Raw genomic sequence first — 20,554 nt, 5'->3', positions numbered from 1 at the left:
ATCATTATGCTGTCATCCTATACAATCTTTATATCTTTCTCAATCTTTATATAATCTTTATAGATTTGCTTGTATGTGTTGTGAAAAATAGTGCTGCCCTATTTTTGTCCTGGTGCTTCATTGTAAACTGGCAGCAGAAAAAAAGTCTAGGGGAATAGCGCTTTTGTTCTGGTGTCTGAAGGAATGAAGGAATTCTGCAATGAAAGCTTTCAATGAAGTATACTTGTTTTAAGTAATCACTCTTCTGCCAGTTAATGCAGATACAGCAAAAATGTACAATGCTTATACATTTAATTGGGGAAAAAAACACATATCTTTATATAATGGATAATCCTTAATTGTAGTCCATTAAATATGGGCAGATTGCTAGAGAAGGGAGGGAACGTAGCCCTGGACTAAAAGGTGCATGTATAAAATCGACTTTAAGGCTGCAGTACCAGATTAATCTTACTATCTATCTGATTGTAGTTCATCACTTGTTCATTAATGATACAGTTTAATCAAGTCGGCTTCCTTTCTTTCTGCAGGCACAAGTGCTTCTGCCTTTGACCAACTCGTCCTAACCCTGGCCTGGGACCGAGTGGACATAGCTAAGGATCATGTGTTGCTGTATGGACAGCAGTTACTGGTATGTGTTTTTTTGGCAGCAAAAAAAGTTTGCTCAAGGAATATTTATTCTTTTATGAATACGCCATCTTATCCTTTATGAATATGCCAACAGGCATTTATGACTGTTCATAACTGAAAGGCTATCTTGAAAGTAGTTCTATTAGAAGTGATATCTTACTGAATATAGCAGTAACATAAAGTCAAAGTAGTTGTGCTAAATGAGAAGTTCATTGGATTAGATAAAAATCAAATGTTCATGTTTTAGGTTGGGTCTTTGGAACAAGCCATGTTAGATGCCCTTGTAATGGATCGTGTGGACTTTGTCAAGCTGCTTATTGAGAATGGGGTCAGCATGCATCGATTCCTAACTATCAATCGTCTGGAGGAACTTTACAACACGGTAAATCAGTGTGATTTATATGTTTTTGATTAAATGGACAGAGGCCACCAGATTAAGGCAACATTTTTGTACTTTATTCAGAGTAAGAATTTTCTTGGCTTCAACCCCATTGATTGATGTTCTGTCTTTTCTCCATTTAGAAACAATCACCAACAAATCCAACTCTCTTTCATCTTGTCAGAGATGTCAAACAGGTGTGACATACCCTATTTGTAATTCATTAAACCATGAGTGTTAAATCTTTGTGCGTTCCTCCTAACCTTTTTATCCCTCTGTAAAGGGTAACTTGCCACCAAACTACAAAATAACACTAATTGATGTGGGCCTCGTCATTGAGTACCTCATGGGTGGAACTTACAGATGCAACTATACAAGAAAACGCTTTAGAATAATCTACAACAACCTTCATGGAAATAATCGGGTAAATATCTGTGGTTTTTCCAAAACTAACCAAAATTATCCACATAACGTTCCACATTGTTTTATGATTGTTATTAATAGTGCTAACAACGGGAAATGAATAAAAAGCAGTACGGATGTGGAAACGGATTTTGTTTTTAGCTCTAAATTCCAGGTAATTTTTAGTTTAACTCCATCACCAAAGTATGTGGAAAATATCCAGTGGAGGGTTGAAATGGGAAGTACTGGAACAAGCTTAGAAATGCCCAAAACAACAGATATTTGTCAGACATAAGACATTATTTGGTATCTCTATAGTGTTTCCATTTGACTGGAATGTCAGATGTTTATACTTTTCTAAAGCTTACTTTGAAACAAGAGCACTGACATCTTCTGACTTTATTTGTTGTCAGCGGTCTGGTCGCCATGCACCCAGTGGCTCCAACCTCCGCAAGAGCCACGAGTCCTTCAGCATTCAGGCAGACAAGAAAGAGAAGACCAGGCACAATCACTTCATCAAGACTGCTCAGCCTTACAAGCCCAAGGTGAGTTCCACGTGTCTGCCTCCATCATGGATTCCTATTCTTCCTCTAACACCCATCTTCTCTGGTCTTTGTGGACTTGCCAGACTTGTTCTCTTGCTTCTGCTACCAGTTCTGCATTCTTCAACTTCTTGGAGTTTTGATGATTTAATTATCTCGTATCGCTGTATTTTCTAGCTGGAATCCACGACTGAGCAGGCCAAGAAGAAGAGCAAAGAGGACATCGTGGACATTGACGATCCCGAGACTCGGCGTTTCCCCTACCCCTTCAACGAGCTGCTAGTGTGGGCCGTGCTGATGAAGCGGCAGAAGATGGCCCTCTTCTTCTGGCAGCATGGCGAGGAGTCCATGGCCAAGGCCCTGGTGGCCTGCAAGCTGTGCCGCTCCATGGGCTACGAAGCCAAGCGCAGTGATGTGGTGGACGACACTTCAGACGAACTGAAGGATTACTCCAAGTGAGTGGTCTTCCCAGTGATAGAGAAAGTTAATTATCTGATTGGATCTTTTATGGAATTTAAGAGACAGGGATTTGGAGTTGTCTTTCCTGGTTATGATTCTTAAGGTGAAATAAGTGGGAGAGTAATTTTTTTTTTTCAGTGGGGGGTGTTTTTGCGTTTGAGCCATGTTTTTGAATTGATTGCTTTTGTCCTTGCAGTGAATTTGGCCAACTGGCTGTGGACCTGCTGGAGGAGTCCTTCCGTCAGGATGAGACCATGGCCATGAAGCTGCTGACCTACGAGCTGAAGAACTGGAGCAACTCCACCTGTCTGAAGCTGGCCGTGTCCTCGCACCTGCGGCCCTTTGTTGCCCACACCTGCACCCAGATGCTGCTATCCGACATGTGGATGGGTCGTCTCAACATGCGCAAAAACTCCTGGTATAAGGTGCCTATTCCAGCCATATTGGTCTTCTCCTTAACCAATAGCTTGATGTGGATAGTGTGTCTTTCCGTAAGTATGTCAAATGTATCTACATTGCATGTTTTAGGTCATTTTGAGCATTTTAGTCCCCCCTGCCATCCTTCTGTTGGAGTACAAGACAAAAGCAGAGATGTCGCACATCCCACAGTCTCAGGATGCCCATCAGATGGAGGACAGTGACCACAACCTACAGAATCCAGTGGAAGACATCCAAATGGTATGGATCACCTACCCAATAGGAACAAGTTTGGGCTTTTGTAATGACAAACAGTTGTAGTATAACTACATATAATACTACATTGCGTAGGCATTAAAGTAAATGTTTGTTTCCAGGATGTTTTCAAAGAAGTTCGAATGAACGACAATGTTGAGGTCAAGAATGAGCCCGAGGTCCATGTGCGTTCCAGGAGGTTACCCATCACCAGGAAATTCTATGCATTCTACCACGCTCCCATTGTGAAATTCTGGTTCAACACGGTACGTATGCCCGAACGCCCTGCCCCACGACAGCCTGAGAATAGCGAGCATCATGGAAAAGCAGCAGGCTCTCTGTGATTGCAGCAGGGCCATTGTGCGCCCCAGGCCGATTTCCAGCACTGTCTCAGGCTGCTTGTTTACCTTGTCTCGCTTGATGGAGTGTTGTTCACCTCCCCCTTAGAGCTGTGGAGAGCTGATCGTATCAGTGAAACACTCCGCCACATAATACTGCTGCTCCATGGCACTGGGGGACTTCAACTAAAGGTCCCTTGGTCAGTTTTAAAGCCAAAGAGTCCCACGTCTGGCTGCACACTTTAGTGATAAATCACCACCACGGACAATTAATTAACTCAGATTTCCGCCACTTAGCAGTTAACCTCAAATAATCCCGAAGTGTTTCAGTGTAAAGACTTGGCTTTACATGCTGGCTTTGTGTGCTCTGGCTGCAGGAGTTGTGTGTGTGTGTGTTTGTGTGTGTGTGTGTGTGTGCGCATGCTTATTAGTTTATTCTATTGCTTTCTTTTGAAGTAGGTCAGTCTTGCCGATTATCTCCATTTACCAGGGAAAGCCAATTCATTAATAACTAATGTAAATTGATTTCTGCATGATGTGTTATTTGATATTTACATTTTAATCTTCAATTTGTTAAAAGGCGAGTCATTAATGAGGATGTTTGTTTGATGGGCCCAAGGATATTCATTTGAATAAAATGTATTGATTGTGGTCTCCCATAGGAGTGAGCCAAGAAAAGTAATTTGCTCAGCCTGTAGGTGCTTCTATTACTCTAGACCTCCTGCTGTGAAATGATTAAACAGGAGAGTTCTGAAGACATCACAGTTGGGTAAGATGTACAAGAAGTTCCACTGATGCATCTGTCTTATCTACTGTGTTCTCTTTTTCTGTATCAGTTAGCTTACTTGGGCTTTCTGATGCTCTACTCGTACGTTGTACTGGTCAGAATGCCAGCGTTCCCTTCACCACAGGAGTGGGTGGTCATCCTCTACATATTCACGTCTGCCATTGAGAAACTACGTGAGGTACTTGACCCTTGGGTTCCATCTGCGTTATTGTACAACTTGCATGACCATGAATGAAGCAGTGCAGTTTGTTATAGTGTGATGTGTTGCTCTTCTGAGGCCTTCACTCAGTGTTTGTTTTCTTTCTGTTTTGTCTCCACGCAGATGTTTATGTCTGAGGCTGGGAAGATAGGTCAAAAGATCAAAGTCTGGTTCAGTGACTATTTTAACATATCAGACTTTGCTGCAATCGTGTCTTTTTTTGTGGGATTCGGTTTGAGATTTGGAGAAGATGATGTCTTTATTGCTGGAAGAACTATGTATTGCTTGAATATTATATTTTGGTACGTGCGTCTCCTTGATATCCTGGCCGTGAACCAGCAAGCTGGACCATATGTTATGATGATCGGCAAAATGGTACGTCGCTTTTATAATGTTTTATTTTTCTGGCTTTGTATATAACATGTGTTTAAGCTGTTGCATTTACATTTAACAACATAGAACACATGTATAACAGTTTTACATGCTATAACCACAATTAATACTAGAGGCTAAAGCAGAATTGCTAAACTGGCACTAACCATTGGCTTTTGCTGCACTGGCAGGTGGCCAACATGTTTTACATTGTGGTGATCATGGCGATAGTGCTTTTGAGCTTCGGCGTCCCCAGAAAAGCCATCCTGTACCCGAACGAGACTGCCTCATGGACACTGGCCAAAGATGTGGTCTTTCAGCCATACTGGATGATGTACGGTGAAGTGTATGCATATGAAATCGACGGTAAGGAGGACTATGATGGTAAGGGAAAGGGATTCTTTTACTACAGACCTTTCAGGCACAGCATGGGACGCTGATTTGCACCAACACATGGGAATCATACCTCCACAATGGCCTAATCAAAGAGCCTCTTCACCCCCCACTGTCCCACCGCACTGGTCATAGCCCAGTGGGGACACCAGGTTGCCTGCCACCTACTGTAGATGCACATTTCCCCACCCAGCTGAGGCATTCTCTGGAGTAAAATGTACCTCGAAGTCACGTAAGCAGTATGCGTGAAAATTCCTCTCTTGGATAAAGGGCTGTAGAACATGAATTTCACCTGAGGATAAGTCTGTGTGAGGTTTTCATGATGGTTGCCTGTAGCTCTGAGATTTAGTGACCCCCTTCCCTCCATTCATTTATATGTTTTGCAGCTAGCTGGTTCAAATACATACATTCAACCAATGTACAGTATGAGCACAGCACAAATGAGCAATGAAGGCACACTGGCGCCATTTTATGTTGTGATTTCCCCTTAGCATAGATCAATTTGACTTGGGAAGTGTATCACACATGTGTCCTTTTGAAAATGGAGTATGCAATTTCAACCATCTGTCCTTGTCGCATAATAACATAGAGGACTGTTGTCCTGGCTACTGGTGTGCAGTTGGATACTGGACATGTACAGGGATGAAGGCTCTCATTTCATTCTCTGTATTGATTGTAAATAAACCTCTTACAAAAACTAGACTACAATGGCAGAATAGCCTTTAAATGAATGGAGAGGATGGAGCAAATCTCAGAGCTGTCACCAGGACCTAGGGGCAAACAACAGACCAAGGTACACAGACTTATTTCAAGGGTCTAAACACAAAGCTGCACATTCTACAAACTTCTCTGAGCCTTTAAGGTATTTTGACAGATTTTCTGCACCAAACCATGTCAGCAGTCGTGCACACCAAATCTATTATTCTCACCAAAGTAAAATATAATTGAACATTGTTTTGATGCACAAATGTGGTCATGTAGAAAAGTCACATTTTCAGTGAGATCAGTTTTCAGTGAGTGGATAGTTAGCATTTTATTGATGTAATACTAAATGCAACATGAGTTTGAATGGGTCTGTCCCAAATGATACTTGTGAGGGCAATTTATCTTTTCAAAAAGCATCGGATGCACTGCATAAGTTTGTACATTTAGCTTTACAAATAGCATGCACCATTCGGCACCTAGCGGCCACATTTCTGCCTCATCTGACGTTCTTCATGTTCCTTTGCAGTGTGTGCGGAGAATGCGGATTCCTATTATGCCAGTCTCTGTAGAAGTGGAGTCTGGCTGACACCACTCCTGCAAGCGGTCTACCTCTTTGTTCAGTACATTCTCATGGTCAATCTCCTCATAGCCTTCTTCAAGTAAGCCAATCATTAACTCTCATCTCCCACACACTATCTGACAGTTCTCAATGATTGCCGTTGTGGTGTTCTATGCATTGTGTCCCTTGTCTTTCTAAAAGGCTGTGAAATTGATAATATATTTTTGTAATGGGCAGGAAGTCAATGACAGGCTCTACTTTAGATGATGAAACGCTGTAAATCCTTGTAATCCTGGTGGAACAGGTGATCCTGTGCAGAACTCAGGCCTGTTTAATCAATCCCCTCTCTCTTCACAGCAATGTGTACATGCAAGTCAAATCCATGTCCAACCTGGTGTGGAAGTATCAGCGGTATCACTTCATCATGGTGTACCACGAGAGGCCGGTCCTGCCCCCTCCCCTCATCTCCCTCAGTCACCTGGTCTCTCTCTTCGCCTACATCTGCAGGAAGAGGAAGAAGGACAGTTCCTCATACGGCCCGAGTACGACAAGGCTCTTTGATTGTGTGTGTGTGTGTGCGTGTGAGAGAGATGTGTGATGTCTTTTTTATATATATATATATATATATATATATATATATATATATATATATATATATATATATATATATATATATATATTTAAATAAATGACCTACAGCACAGTAAACATAGAACTGAATGAGTGAGCAAGGACACTCATGTACTCAAGGGGGAGGCATGTTAAGATGGTAATTAATACATGTTCAGGAATGGGTGTTTGAGACAAATGGACAAAATTCCAGCAGGATGTGAAATAGTCTGACAGATGGGACGTGGCTTATCATAAGTCATACCAGAGGCTGAGTTGACATGATGTGGTCAGCCATGGGTCAGTGAGCATCGTTGTCTCTGTCCCTTTCTCCTATAGAGCTGTTTCTCACCGAGGAAGACCAAAAGAAACTGCACGACTTTGAGGAGCAGTGTGTTGAAACATACTTCCATGAGAAGGATGACCAGTTTCACACGGGCAGTGATGAGAGGATCAGAGTGACCTCAGACAGGTGAGTCATTTTACAGCATGATTAAAACACATGTGTTTTTATTATAACAAATATTTTATTTTGCATTTGTAAGTGTATTTTCTAAATGATGAATTTTACTCGTGAGTTTTCTGTAGTATTTTTACATGACTTCTCTGCATGTTCACACAGCATATTCAGAGTGACAAGCTGTTGTACATAGTGGTATTCATTGAGTTTTATTTGAATGAAATCTCCACAGGGTTGAAAGCATGTTTATTCAGATGAAGGAAGTTGGCAACAAGGTGAACTTCATCAAGCGCTCACTGCACACACTGGATTCCCAGATTGGGCACCTGCAGGATCTCTCGGCCCTGACAGTGGACACGCTGAAGGCTCTGACTGCACAGCACGCCTCTGAGGCCAGCAAGGTGCACAACCAGATCACGCGTGAGCTGAGCCTCACCAAGAACCTGGCGTCCAGTGTGGCCGATGGCGGGACTGGACTGCCGCACAAGTCGTCGGCACTGGCCCGCCGGAGCGCCGCCTACTTCCCGCCTGCCTCGGCGTGTGGCAACATTGCGGAGTCGCTGTTCGGCAGCAGCACTTACGAGGTGGGCCCCCGGCGGCCGGGGCCAGAGTTGGCTCAGGCCCTCAACCCGGAGCGGCGGCCGGGCACAGCACTCATCCTCCCGGAGGCTGGACCCTCGGGCAGTGCCTTATCCCACAGTGCTGCCGCCACCGCCATGACCCCGCCGGAACTGCGTCTGCGGGGTCACCCTTTCCTGGAGCGGAGGCCTGGCCGCCCTCCGCCGGACGACACCCCGAGCAGCCTTCCGGGGGCCCCGCCTCCGGCCGCCCAGTTCTTCGTGAGCACCCCCTCCCAGCCCACGGCCACCTCCACATTCCGCAGGCTCTCCCAGGTCACCCCGTCAGAGCAGGATCCCCTGCCCGAGAGCTCCACTGTGGAGTTTGGGGCCTTCGTTGGTAAGTCTGATCCTCATAGTAGTAGTGATGAGGAGCTGGAGGAGGAGGAAGACGCCCGCTCTGTTTATCCCACTGTTCTCATAGTCTCAAAGACGTCTGACATCGCTCGCCCCGTTTCCATGCCCGCATGCGCTAAGAGGGACCGCCCCGTTTCCATGCCCGCATGCGCTAAGAGTGATGGCTATGTCAATCAGGCCTTCAGTGATGATGAGGATGCCATAGAGGTTTGTATTGACCCAGGTAGTCAGGGTAGCGCCAGTGAAGCGGCCCAATCACAATCGCCCTCGGACCCCCCAAGCCCGGCAAACGACTCATCCCAGGGAGAGAGCAGCCATGCTGATTGTGAGCCGGCCCCTGCTGCTGGGAGGTCCCCCGAGGAGAAGGCCCCTGCCAAGCCCCCAAAGCATAGGCACAATGGTAAAGGAGTGCTGCACAGACTGAGACTCGCAGCCAGAGGCCGAGGTTTGAATTCCAGCTTCAGTTATTGGAAGAGGGTGCTTGGTTGCTGGCCTGCTTGGGCATTTGTGTCAGGGTTTGCTCGTTTCTTCAACTCTTGAAGTCCCTAACTCTAAGGACTCATCATCTTCTCGTCTTTGCATGGGCTGTTTTCTTTTGGGCTCCTTTTGGAATGATAGGTCTGCTCTTTTTATGACTTATATACGGTGATGGGTTAATTACTAAAACAAATAGGCCTACTCAGGATTTTTTCCCCAACCATATTTCTGTGTTATGCCACATCTGTTGTGTTAATTGATGTAGATTAATCTTCCTTAATCTAGAAAACCATCTATGCCTAGATATAAAGGAAAATTGGCAAGTGGGTCAGAACAAATTCAGTCAACTAAAGAAATGTGGAGACCTTAACAAAATGAAGTGGTATTTATTACCACTGAACTCCAGAATGACAAGACAGCCTTGTCAGCAGATAGGCATTGTTCAAACATTACAGATATATAAACAATACAAAAACATTACAGATGTGGCAGACAGCCTTGTCAGCAGATAGGCATTGTTCAAACATTAGATATATAAAAAATACAAAAACATTACAGATGTGGCAGACAGAATTGATATTAAAAGCCTCAAGGCCCACAAGTGTATTTAAAAGTCCTTCAAGACAAGTGGCCAAGGAAGTGTTGAGTACTGTGCCTAACCGCAACTAACTGATTGCTCTGTTGTTGGATGTACCTGGTGGATGGAAGTGGGTGAATATTCATTTGGTCTACTTGCTTATGAGTTGCTATTTGACCACCTGCTGGTCAGAAATGGGAATATATCTGAACGTAAGACTTATGCGGTGGTGCTTGGACTTATGTGGTGTGCTTATTCATATTTATTTATTAATAACTTTAACCTTTACCATTTCCTTTTCAAACCTTAATCTTAACTGCAGTATGAAGTCTTTTTTTTTTATTGCCTGCAGTTGGTCAAATAGTAACTCATATTAGTCACTCATGATGACATCTTTGGCAATGTTTCACACACACTTGACAATATTCTGATGATAGCATTCTTAGAGTATTGAGATATATTTACAGTTTTAATAGTTTAGATGTTACATAAACACAGACAGTTGGATTTATGTAATCCAGATTTGCAAATCAGAACTCCTGTTCAGATGAGCAGTTTTATGCTGAACTGAGTGGTGTATTGCTGTTTGTGTGGTAATGTTCCCTAGAGTGTTAACAGACTGAATTCACTGTAAAGCTCAACAGTGCTAGCTGCTCGTCGCTCTTGACCAGCTCGGTGACTGTGCTTTTCTCTCTGATCTGGTGAAGGCCATAAGGACGACGTGGATCTGCAGCACTCTTTCCCCAGAGACGACGCTGCTGGCAGCCGACAGCCCAGTCCATCCAAGAAGTCCAAGGGAATGGTCAGTCTCCTTTGCCTCTGTCCTGCTGCACAATGGTGCAAACACACAGAACGGCCCATTGTGGTCCAAGTCATTCTGCAGTTCAGTCAGGTTGCCAAACAACTTGGTGCTTTCTAAACATAAACCAGCAAAATGTGTATTTTAATATCCAGACCATTTCCCACAAGGAGAAATTGTTTGCCAAAAGTTGTAAATGGATGACCGGGTGTTTAATGTATGATTTTGTGTATGTCACTTGTTCCTTTTTTTTAATCCATGTTTTGTATCTGACCTATTTGTATGCACAATGCTGTGGCATAACCACACCTCACCTGTTTGCTTTGCTAGACTCCATTGTGCTTGTTTTGTGCATTTTATCCTAGGGTCATGCTGAAGGTCAGATGAGGACCGTGAACTCGTACGCTGGCTTCACAGAGTTTGACAGGAACCCTTCATTTCTGCATCCGGAGTCAAGTAAGCGCTTTGAAACGATGCAATGATGCTGGCACAGGCAGATCCACTGGCACCCTCTTAGACACACAGACCCCATCAGGTAGTTCATGTTCATTGCACCCACCTAACAAAGGTGTGTGTGTGTGTGTGTGTGTGTGTGTCTCTTCCCAGCTCTCAGCAAACGGGAACACAGTCGAGTGTCTGCAGAGGACATCCTTGTTCATAAGGACCCACGCGCTGCTCTGCTGCTGGTCAGTCTGTTCACACAACACACCAGCACTCTGAATCCTGCCTTGAGCTCATTTGCATACCGTTCTCCAGCGTAACTTGCAGTGGAATTTGACTCCTCCACCGTGTGGGTCTGATTGGCAGGTCTTGCTAATTGAGTGGGTGGTAAATAGGTGTTGAAATTCACAGCGATTATTGCCCCTCGGCTTTGTGATGTTTTTGGAGCGCTGCCATCGGCATGGTTATTTAACCTCACTGTTTGATCACAATCACTTCTGTCATTACAGGAGCGCGTACAAGGCAAATCGGCCCAGGCCAGCAGTCTGTAAGTAATCGATTCCTCTGCTTCATCAAAGACTACGGCAGTGTGTTAATAATTGCCAGGCCAGGGTCAGCGAGTTGCGTCTTTATTGCTAGCAGGCTCCTTGTGGGTATACGGCCGTCAGCCTTGCCCTGCCACGGTCTCCTCGCTGCAGGTTCACACCTGGCACGACATCAGGGGTCACATTCTCTACCCCATGGCCTCCTTCCCGCCACTCGCTCCAATCAGAGCGGTCCCACAGAGTGTGGCCCAGGCCCTCGGCCAATCCCGGATTAGAGTTGCCATGGAGAAGGAAAACAATCGCCCATTCAGCTGAAAGCTATTAAGGCTTTTAGTTGGAAGTGGTCCTTTCAGCATGGGGATCTTATGAGTCTCCTGTTCTATGCCGGGCTAAAAACTTTCTAGAGTCAGCAGTGACTACAAAGGGATTATTGAGACTTTTGCGATTATCTGAGAAGTAGTTCTCTGTGAAAAAAGCATGATTGTTCAAGAATGTTTCTAAGAGGCCACTCTGTCTACTCCATCTAGTCTGTTACAGAGAGTACAGATCTCGTCTGATTGGATAGAAGTCAGACTAACGTTTGCATAGACTTTTGCATGTGATTGATAATGAAGTATGGTGAAAAAATGTTGCACATTCTTTAGAAAAAATTACCATCATATTTTTTTTCCTTTACAGAAGCCCACAAGATGAAGCCCTCAATGGTATGAACCATCTCATCTCGCAAAATTCCATCTCCCCTGTCATGACCCTTGGCACGCACCACATGTACATTTACATTTGCATTTAGTCATTTAGCAGATGCTTTTAACCAAAGCGACTTACAAAATGAGGAATAACATTCAACATACATTACCAAGGAGACCTGAGGTAACCATGAATGCTACTACTGCCAGAGAATAAGCGTGCAGAAGTTGTGTGTATGAGTTAACCGGTAGGTAAAGGTGGTAGTGGTAGAAGGAGAGGAAGGTAAAGGAAGCAGAAGAAGGGAAGAGCATGCTATGTGCATGTTGGGTGTGTGGAGTTGTTAGACGTGTTAGAAGAAGAGGTCCTCTTGGAAGAGTTGGGCTTTCAAGAGCTTGACGATAAAGAGGGACACCCCTGCTCTGTTGGTAAGTCATTCCACCAGTGGGAAAGGAAAATAGTCAGTATTGCCGAGTGTGTGGTGGCGATAGTGCCAGACAACATTCCTTGGTGGAACGCAGCGCCCAAGGGGTAACATCAGATTTGATGAAAGCATGACTCACACACACACACACACACACACACACACACACACACACACACACACGAACATCATGCACACCCCAGGGCCTAGGGCTGCCCTCAGCGTTTCCCTTCAGCAGCAGTTCTGGGATTATCTTTGGTAAACCATGCATATTCTAAGACGTCTTGCTATCTTTCCCTAAGTAGGTGGTGCTGTTTTTGTTTGTTTTATTTTGTTTTGTCCTGAATCTGCAATTCCCTTCTTGAGATGTTTGTGGGAGACCACTGAAATGTAGATTCCTGCCTGCAGCACTGCTGGGCCTTGAGCATCCAAACAAACACTTCCCCCGATTTAGTTTTGTTAGCACACATCCAGATAGCCATCTCCAGATTGTGTGTCCCGGGGCTGATTTTCCCACCGTGCTGCAGGCAGAACAGGAATGTCCACCTGTCCATCTGACCCATGGGGATCTGTGGGGATGACCGTAGGGTCCACCATTCAGCCAACGTAACCTCCATTTTCACCTGTTCATTTCAGCTGCAGCATGCTTGTACACAACCAGACACACACACCTGGGACCCAGGAAAGACTGTGAGTCTGTCTCTCTATGGTCCCTCTTTACTCCTCCTGCTCTGCCACCTGCTGGCTGAAGAATGCGCTGTGGTTGAAAGAAAAATGTTCTTTGGGCTAGTTCAAAAAATGTTCTACAAAAGATGGCCTGTTTAAAGTAGTGTGAGACTTTTGGATGTAGAGGCTGGCTACCAAAACTAATGCTTCAGCTGATCAGTTGAATGTGCTATGAAAGCTGTTAGAAGGCATCATAGCCTGTGAGCTATCACATGCCATAATGATGGCCATAGAGTGACTAACCATAGTAGCAACTGAATGACTACTTTATTCATTCTCTATTATTTAATTTTTTTCTTTTTCATTTTATTGTTTTAAATTCTTCTCTTTTCTATCTAACTTTGTTCATAAAGCAAATGTGTGTCTCCAGGTGAATTATATGGATGAAATGGCAATAATAACTTGACCTTGTTTGTACCTTTAGCTATCGGGTCTCCGTTCAAGCCAATGGAAAGTTACCAGTACTCAGGTGAGAGTGCAGCAGTGGTCTTTATGTGCTGTAATTTTGTAATGCTTTACATGAAGTTCTCTACAACTAGTTCTTACTGCATTCTACTAAATGCCAACAATATGAACACGCTGTAGGTCTTCTACATGCTATTGGATGTTACACACCCAAGCTTTAGGAGTTGACTGCGTCGTTAGGCATTCATACTAGTAGTTCTCATTTAATTCTTAAAGGAGATGCATATGGCTTTTTTCTCATGTTAACTAACTCAATAAATGTAAGGAGACTTAATGTAAAGCATTACTGTTTCATGGTAACCACGCATTGGAATGGTAGCTGAGTGTTGGCTCCCTCTTCTCCTCTCTGTGCTGAGTGTAATAAACCCGTTGGTTGGTCTGTCCCCCCCTGTATTAGCTGTGGAGCGTAATAACCTGATGCGGTTGTCCCAGAGCATCCCGTTCACCCCTGTGCCCCCTAGAGGTAAGGCTGTGCCACTCCACCCCCCTCTCCAGCCAGCCCCCCTCCCTTCTCTCAAGCTTCACTCCAGAGCCTAGAGCTGAGCTACTTTAGCTGTGTTACCTCAGAGGCAGAAGTGCTGTAGGTTCTAGGTGTGACAGGAGTCGCTGTTAGATTCAGTCATCAGTGTCCTGTCCTTTAACTGACCAACATGAAAATTATGTGGAAAATAATATACTATCCTAGGTGCTTATTTTGGGATTTCAACTTGTATACGTCATGCTGTTTAGGGGATGATTGTAGTTATGTGTAACTTACTGACAATTTAGAGCCGTGAGTCATTTAATTTAAAAACTGTCAAAACAGCCATTCGATTTGAAGTACTTTACCATTTTGGGAAAAGTCTAATGGCATTTCATTTCATGACTAAACTGACAATAACCTGTAGTGTATTATCATCCATTAAGCATGCCATACCATTAAAGCTTTTAGAGAGTGCTAGTGTTATCACTTGTTTTTTGACACCTCTCTCTCTGTCCCCCTCAGGGGAGCCAGTGACTGTGTACCGGCTGGAAGAGAGCTCCCCCCACACAATCAACAACAGCATGTCCTCCTGGGCCCAGCGCGGCCTCTGTGCCAAAATTGAGTTCCTCAGCAAGGAGGAGATGGGTGGCGGCCTGCGCCGTGCCCTCAAGGTCCTCTGCACCTGGTCCGAGTACGACATCCTCAAGCCGGGCCACCTCTACATCGTCAAGTCCTTCCTGCCCGAAGTGGTCAACACCTGGCAGAGCATCTACAAGGAGGAGACCGTGCTTCACCTTTGTCTCAGGGTGAGGAGCTGGCGCTGAAGTTGGGTCTGCCGTGTCCAATCAGCCGCTGGCTGCACTGGGTGTGATTTTGTGTGTGTGTGCAGGCCGGGTCTTGGCTGCTGAGATGTTTTCAAATACACAGGCCATCTAGTGGAGCCAAGTGGCTTGGTCCAAAGCACCATCAAATGACTGCAGCATTGTTTGGGTTACCAAAGTTACCAAATTGTTACATTGGTGAAAATAGTTTGGCAGTTTCCTTTCGTGGTAGCTGTGATTTTGTGGGGGTGTTAACTTTCCTCACAAGTGACTGGCTTTTAATAGGCTGCCACTCTCTGCCCTCAATCTTTCAGCATTTTGGCTGTGAAATGTCTGGTGGCCCTATTGCTTCCCCCTCAGGCCAGCCACTGCATTCCTCTCTAGATTTAGCCTGAGCGTGATGACGGAAAGGAACCTTTTTTTTTCCACACAAACATCCGCGTAGTTTTTGAGTGACTAAGTGTGTGTGTGTGTGTGTTTGTGTGTGTGGAGGTTGAAGATGGCAGAAAGTGGTTTGGGTGCTTCCTGAGAGCAGAGTCCCGTGGGTGTGGGTGGGAGGTGGTGCTGCAGACAGGCCCATCCTGTGCCGCCACACACGGGCAGGCTCCTCTTATCGGGCTGGCTCTGGCTCTGCCCTTAACCTCAAACTGAGCCCACACAGCTGGGGATCTCTGTGGTCAGCAGTGGTCTGTGTGGCTATTCAAAAGACTTGCATTTTTTTGTAGTGCGGTGTTGCACATGCACAAGTGTGCCCATCACACAGAAAGAGAGTGTGAGAAGAGATTTGCTGCAAAGCTAAACTGGAATGATGAAATGAAGCCTTACAAAAACAAAGATTCATGTTTCTCTTTCCCTTTATTTCCAGGAAATTCAGCAGCAGAGGGCTGCACAGAAACTAACCTTTGCCTTTAACCAGTTGAGGCCGAAGTCGATCCCTTACTCTCCCAGGTAAAAAGCCTCTGAAACCAGTCTAATGTCTGGTGGTTTGCCGACTAGGCCGTTCACTTGCTGCATACATTTTACTGCCTTTCACATTACGTCATGTGGTGACTGACTTGGTTTCTGGCTGAGCAGCACTTCATGGAAACTATATGTTTGGTAGCAGCAGCTGGAAATGGCATTTGGTACCAGTAAAATCCAAAAGCATTTTTAGTGACTAGCCTATGTATCCTCATAACTACATGTTCTATACCACTGTAAATGTCACGGTGGAGCCTTGTGTGTCATATGTTCATTATTTCATGTATCATTATCCAAATGATACATGAAATATAGCTGGTCAGTTCCACTGTGTCCATTTAGGGCTGATTCACCTCTGTCCATCTACCCATCCAGATTTCTAGAGGTGTTCCTGCTCTACTGTCACTCTGCTGGTCAGTGGTTTGCCATTGAGGAGTGCATCACCGGAGAGTTCCGCAAGTTCAACAACAACAATGGCGACGAGATCGTCCCCACCAACCTGCTGGAGGAGACCATGCTGGCCTTCAGCCACTGGTCGTACGAGTACACCAGAGGAGAGCTCTTAGTACTTGACCTGCAAGGTGTGTGTGTGTGGGTGTGGGTGTGTGTTCTGAAGATCTTTTATTATTCTAGGTCTATTTATTTTTCTGCATAGACCAGAAAGGAATAAGAATAACCAAGTATGTTGCTGGTCTTAATGGTCATCTCATTTCCTACCTCATGTGCCTCTGTAGGGGTTGGGGAGATTCTGACGGATCCCTCTGTGATCAAGAGTGGTGAAAAGGGGTGAGTTGCTATTCAGCTGTCCTCAACTACACTTAAGCCCCGTTGGTTTTTAATACCCACCCATGCCAAAGGTTGATTTATAGTGAATCTTGATTAAACCAAAGATTTTCCTCTCGATGGAAATGACAGCAGCGTGTGACAGAGGCCTTACTGTCTTCTATCATGATTGTCTAAAGCGCAGTCTAAAGCCTATAATCATCATGACGCAAAGTTTATTCCTATCATAGACTCGAGTTTTTCGCCATGCCCATCTCTTTTTGTGAGCAACGCGGGATGTGGCAACTAACGACCCAAGGAGGGGTCTGGCGCATTGTCTAAAAATTGCTATTGTACACTACCTAAAACGCATTACGCCACTGACCAAGAGAAACCTGGTCAGAAATCCATGGCGAGTTGTTTATATGTTCTTTTAAGAGCACATTATAGTGATATGGGCAGGTGCCCAACACACCAAGCTTCTCTCATCCACAAATGCACACAGTGCACATTCATGCAAAACATTTCAAATTACAGGATTACAATGGGAAACATAATTAGAGTAAAGATATTACAGAATACATCTCACAATGAGTAGTTATTCACCATCATTTGCAAATTGGTAATGATGGATAAAAGTGATTAGGCGAAAGGCGAGAGGCAAATATGATGCACAGCTGAAGATGTGTCACAAGATGTGAGCAGCAACTCCTCTGCAGGATAAATGTCCTTAGGTTTTTTATTCAGTCATTCGTCCGCCGGTATAGTCATTCATGTCCACCGGTAATTACCGGCGGACAATACACGATCCCTTACGTAAAGCATGGTTTAGTTTAGTGAAATAACTGTTCCATACGGTCTCGCGTGCAAGCAGATTCTTTCAAATGCGCCGCTGACTATCAAAATACCGATGCGCTGTTTGAAGTTGCGCTGCTTGCTGTTTAAGGGAATGACAGATGTCACTCTCATTGGTTTAAATGATTAAGAACCATAGGAACGCCTTGTTGCGTCATCCGTCTGACATTTGATAACGATATCACTCAAATCGATAATGTCATGCAAACACATGACAATGCAATTCCCTTTCAGAAGAAAAACTTTTGGTGAAATCCAGATAAAGTATAAAATTTGGCATGGGTATAATACTTAATGTATATAATACTATAATGTATTCTTGCAAAGTGCAGTGTTATTAATTATTTTTAGATAAATAATAATTGTCACTCTATCTGTGTTTTCAGATCGCATAACATGATCTTTGGACCCGCAAACCTGGGGGATGACGCAATAAGGAACTTCCGTGCTAAACATCACTGTAACTCCTGCTGTCGCAAACTCAAGCTTCCTGGTAAGAGATAAGCACCTTTTGTTATGTTATGTGGGTGGGTGTGTTTGCAAATTAATATTAGATAGGCGTAGTTTCTTCTTCTCCCTTTTTCACGTACGTTATCACAACGCCTTTATTATCATGGATAATAAAGTCTATTCCAGACATGGAAGTCTCAGGGAATGATCTTTGATCATTTTTGGGGCAGTCAGTATCATGGAATTTTGTTGTAGCAGTTTAAAATGTACTTGCCAAAATACATTAATATGAAAATCTCTGTGGTGGACTGTAAATTTAAAAGGAATCATTCATATCCTTGTTCCCCATACCAATGGCAGACCTGAAGCGAAATGAGTATACACCAGACAAGGTGACTCTGTCCCAAGACCCCCCGCCCGATGACTCCTCCCTACCCGGAAGCAGCACCAAAGAGCAGCGACATTCCATGCGCCTCATGCTTTGAGAAGGGAGCAAGAAGGAGGAATATTTGCCTTTGGCTCACGTCAGCCTGGTTAACTGGAAGCTTGTCTCTGTCCCTGCCAAGGTAGACGCATGCAGGCGCGGCGTGTCCTCCCTCACCTCACTTCACCTCACCTCCTCATTTGCTTTTGTTATTGATTATTGTGGTCAATTATCATGCTCGAGAAGAAAGGCCAGAAGAACTATGGTGTAGAGGAAGTTACAGTGGCCCTCTTCTCTGGTGAAATGTCCCTCTATGATCAAATGAAATATTCCACCAGATTTTAATATGTTGGGGCATGGGAAGATGATTTTTATGAATTTATTTTTAAAAGGATATATGTTAAATATGAGTATGCAGAAGTGACAATTAAACTGGTACAATCGTATTGTTTTGAGGGGAATAGTATTTATTATGAATAATGCAAAGTTGCCTTGTACAAATTGAAAGCGATTTTAAGTGCATTGTATTTTTTGGGCTGTGTTTCAAGTAGGTTTTGAAGGGAAACCTGCTCTAATTTAAACTGCAAGATCTTTTGAGCAGAATGTCAAAAACTCGTTTTTATAAATGTAAGATATGTGTAGAAATATGTATTATGGCATTTGTGGTTCACACTTACTGAAAATATATACAGATTTGAAAAATCTTGTAAAATATGGGCAGATTGCAATGCAACTTTTACAGTTCAATATATGTCATTTTAATGTGTCAAATGCTGATACTGTGTCAACAAAAATGATTATAGAGGAATTTTTAATGTTATGGTTATGGTTATGGATTTAGCAGACGCCTTTGTCCAAAGCGAAATATAATTATAAAGGTACTATTGTCATCTTTTGTCATTCAAGTAATGTATGATCATTTTGACCTAGTGTATCTTATAGATACAGATATTTGGCACGAACTTCACAGAATAAAATGGGGAATATTTTATGCAGGGGTATTGTGAAAAGCAAGAGTATATTGCCGTAAAACATTTTGTACTGTATATCATTTCAACTAATAAAAAAGAAAACAAAACGGCATATCTCTGTGTCTGTGTTCTATTTTGAGTTTACGCTTAGGTAGGCTTCATGGAATATACTCCGCAAACAAGTTGCTTTCCTACCAGTGAGGTGATGAATCATGAAATATGAAATAAAAGTGGCTGAATTGTTTTCTAACAACGTGGATCACATGATCTCCGTTGACTGATGTTGATGTAGGGAAAAACTTTTGGCAAACTGTAGGTTGGACAAACTGGTTTGACTCGTATCCTGGAGACTGATAACTAGGCAGTGACATTGCTAAATACCTACTGATGCCAAACCACCAGAAGCTCTGAGCACAGTCTTCAGCATGACGGTGAAGGTGCACATTGAATATTGGTAAGCTCTCTTGGAATGATTATATGCTATACATTGATGTCTGTGTCTAACATTAATAGAATTATAAGGATTGTTGACTAAGCCTATCAGATATCACTTAGTCACGTATACCACTGCCTATGTACAAATTTATCAGATGGCTTTAACATGAGCAAGAAAAAGATAGATAGATAGATAGATAGATAGATAGATAGATACTTTATTGATCCCCAAGGGGAAATTCAAGAATGACCTCAATCTACTGTAAATTGTTCATGTGTTTTAAAAAAAGTACTTTAATTGTTTTCACAGCAATGGATGAGGGTACGCCTCCCGCTATCGGGACTTGGCCTTTGAGATAAAGCAGGCTGTGCCCGATGCGGTTGTGACTGGGAGGACTGGACGCCCGTGTAAGCTCAACTTAAACCTCAGATGGTTTGCTCTGTCATCTAGACCTTAGTCTTTCCTTCATGGAAAAAGACATGCTGAACTCATTCACCTCAAATAGTCATCTTTATACTTATAAGCTTACTGTAGAATACATGGAAGGTTTTTCTCTGCTTAAATAGAAAGAATAGACAGCCAACATCAGACGTAGATAATTTTCGGCCTTTGTGCTGTCAGGAATTTATGACATGTTTATGTGCCACACAAGTAGCCTAATTGTTCCTTCAACTCCTTTATTTGCACAGCCAGCTTTGAAGTCACTTTAAATGGCAAACTCATCTACTCTAAACTGCAGACTCATGGATTTCCAGATACAAAAGAGGCAAGTACTGGGCAAGTGGAAGGTAAACGGT

At 43.7% G+C, this 20,554-nt stretch overlaps 1 protein-coding gene and 1 long non-coding RNA gene across 5 annotated transcripts in view; both read left to right on the top strand.

Annotated features, from left to right (window-relative positions):
• Positions 1-19,433, top strand: part of trpm7 (transient receptor potential cation channel, subfamily M, member 7) — a 32,150-nt gene extending 12,717 nt beyond the window's left edge. For 2 of the 4 annotated variants that reach the window (XM_042060959.1, XM_042060961.1), the window contains exons 11-40: positions 528-628; positions 875-1,009; positions 1,150-1,203; positions 1,290-1,430; positions 1,822-1,953; positions 2,128-2,405; positions 2,606-2,834; positions 2,938-3,087; positions 3,204-3,347; positions 4,256-4,384; positions 4,529-4,780; positions 4,969-5,143; positions 6,402-6,534; positions 6,792-6,976; positions 7,383-7,515; positions 7,736-8,922; positions 10,239-10,333; positions 10,696-10,786; positions 10,937-11,016; positions 11,281-11,318; positions 11,995-12,020; positions 13,061-13,114; positions 13,575-13,619; positions 14,013-14,078; positions 14,601-14,884; positions 15,765-15,847; positions 16,235-16,440; positions 16,594-16,645; positions 17,863-17,969; positions 18,287-19,433. In XM_042060959.1, coding sequence (XP_041916893.1) covers positions 528-628; positions 875-1,009; positions 1,150-1,203; positions 1,290-1,430; positions 1,822-1,953; positions 2,128-2,405; positions 2,606-2,834; positions 2,938-3,087; positions 3,204-3,347; positions 4,256-4,384; positions 4,529-4,780; positions 4,969-5,143; positions 6,402-6,534; positions 6,792-6,976; positions 7,383-7,515; positions 7,736-8,922; positions 10,239-10,333; positions 10,696-10,786; positions 10,937-11,016; positions 11,281-11,318; positions 11,995-12,020; positions 13,061-13,114; positions 13,575-13,619; positions 14,013-14,078; positions 14,601-14,884; positions 15,765-15,847; positions 16,235-16,440; positions 16,594-16,645; positions 17,863-17,969; positions 18,287-18,411 — 4,910 coding nt within the window. In that variant the 3' untranslated portion in view covers positions 18,412-19,433. The remainder of the gene's footprint in view (positions 1-527; positions 629-874; positions 1,010-1,149; positions 1,204-1,289; positions 1,431-1,821; positions 1,954-2,127; positions 2,406-2,605; positions 2,835-2,937; positions 3,088-3,203; positions 3,348-4,255; positions 4,385-4,528; positions 4,781-4,968; positions 5,144-6,401; positions 6,535-6,791; positions 6,977-7,382; positions 7,516-7,735; positions 8,923-10,238; positions 10,334-10,695; positions 10,787-10,936; positions 11,017-11,280; positions 11,319-11,994; positions 12,021-13,060; positions 13,115-13,574; positions 13,620-14,012; positions 14,079-14,600; positions 14,885-15,764; positions 15,848-16,234; positions 16,441-16,593; positions 16,646-17,862; positions 17,970-18,286) is intronic. The other 2 variants (XM_042060962.1, XM_042060960.1) reach the window with 2 other exon arrangements.
• A 227-nt stretch (positions 19,434-19,660) lies between these two features.
• Positions 19,661-20,529, top strand: LOC121681263. The gene is made up of 3 exons (XR_006022044.1): positions 19,661-19,775; positions 20,067-20,164; positions 20,447-20,529. It is a non-coding gene; the product is annotated as an uncharacterized LOC121681263 (long non-coding RNA).
• The last annotated feature ends 25 nt before the right edge of the window (positions 20,530-20,554 follow it).

This window comes from Alosa sapidissima, chromosome 14, assembly GCF_018492685.1.
Source record: "Alosa sapidissima isolate fAloSap1 chromosome 14, fAloSap1.pri, whole genome shotgun sequence".
NCBI lineage: Eukaryota > Metazoa > Chordata > Actinopteri > Clupeiformes > Clupeidae > Alosa > Alosa sapidissima.
Note: the sequence above shows the minus strand (reverse complement) of the source record. Positions and strands in the feature narration are given on the sequence as shown.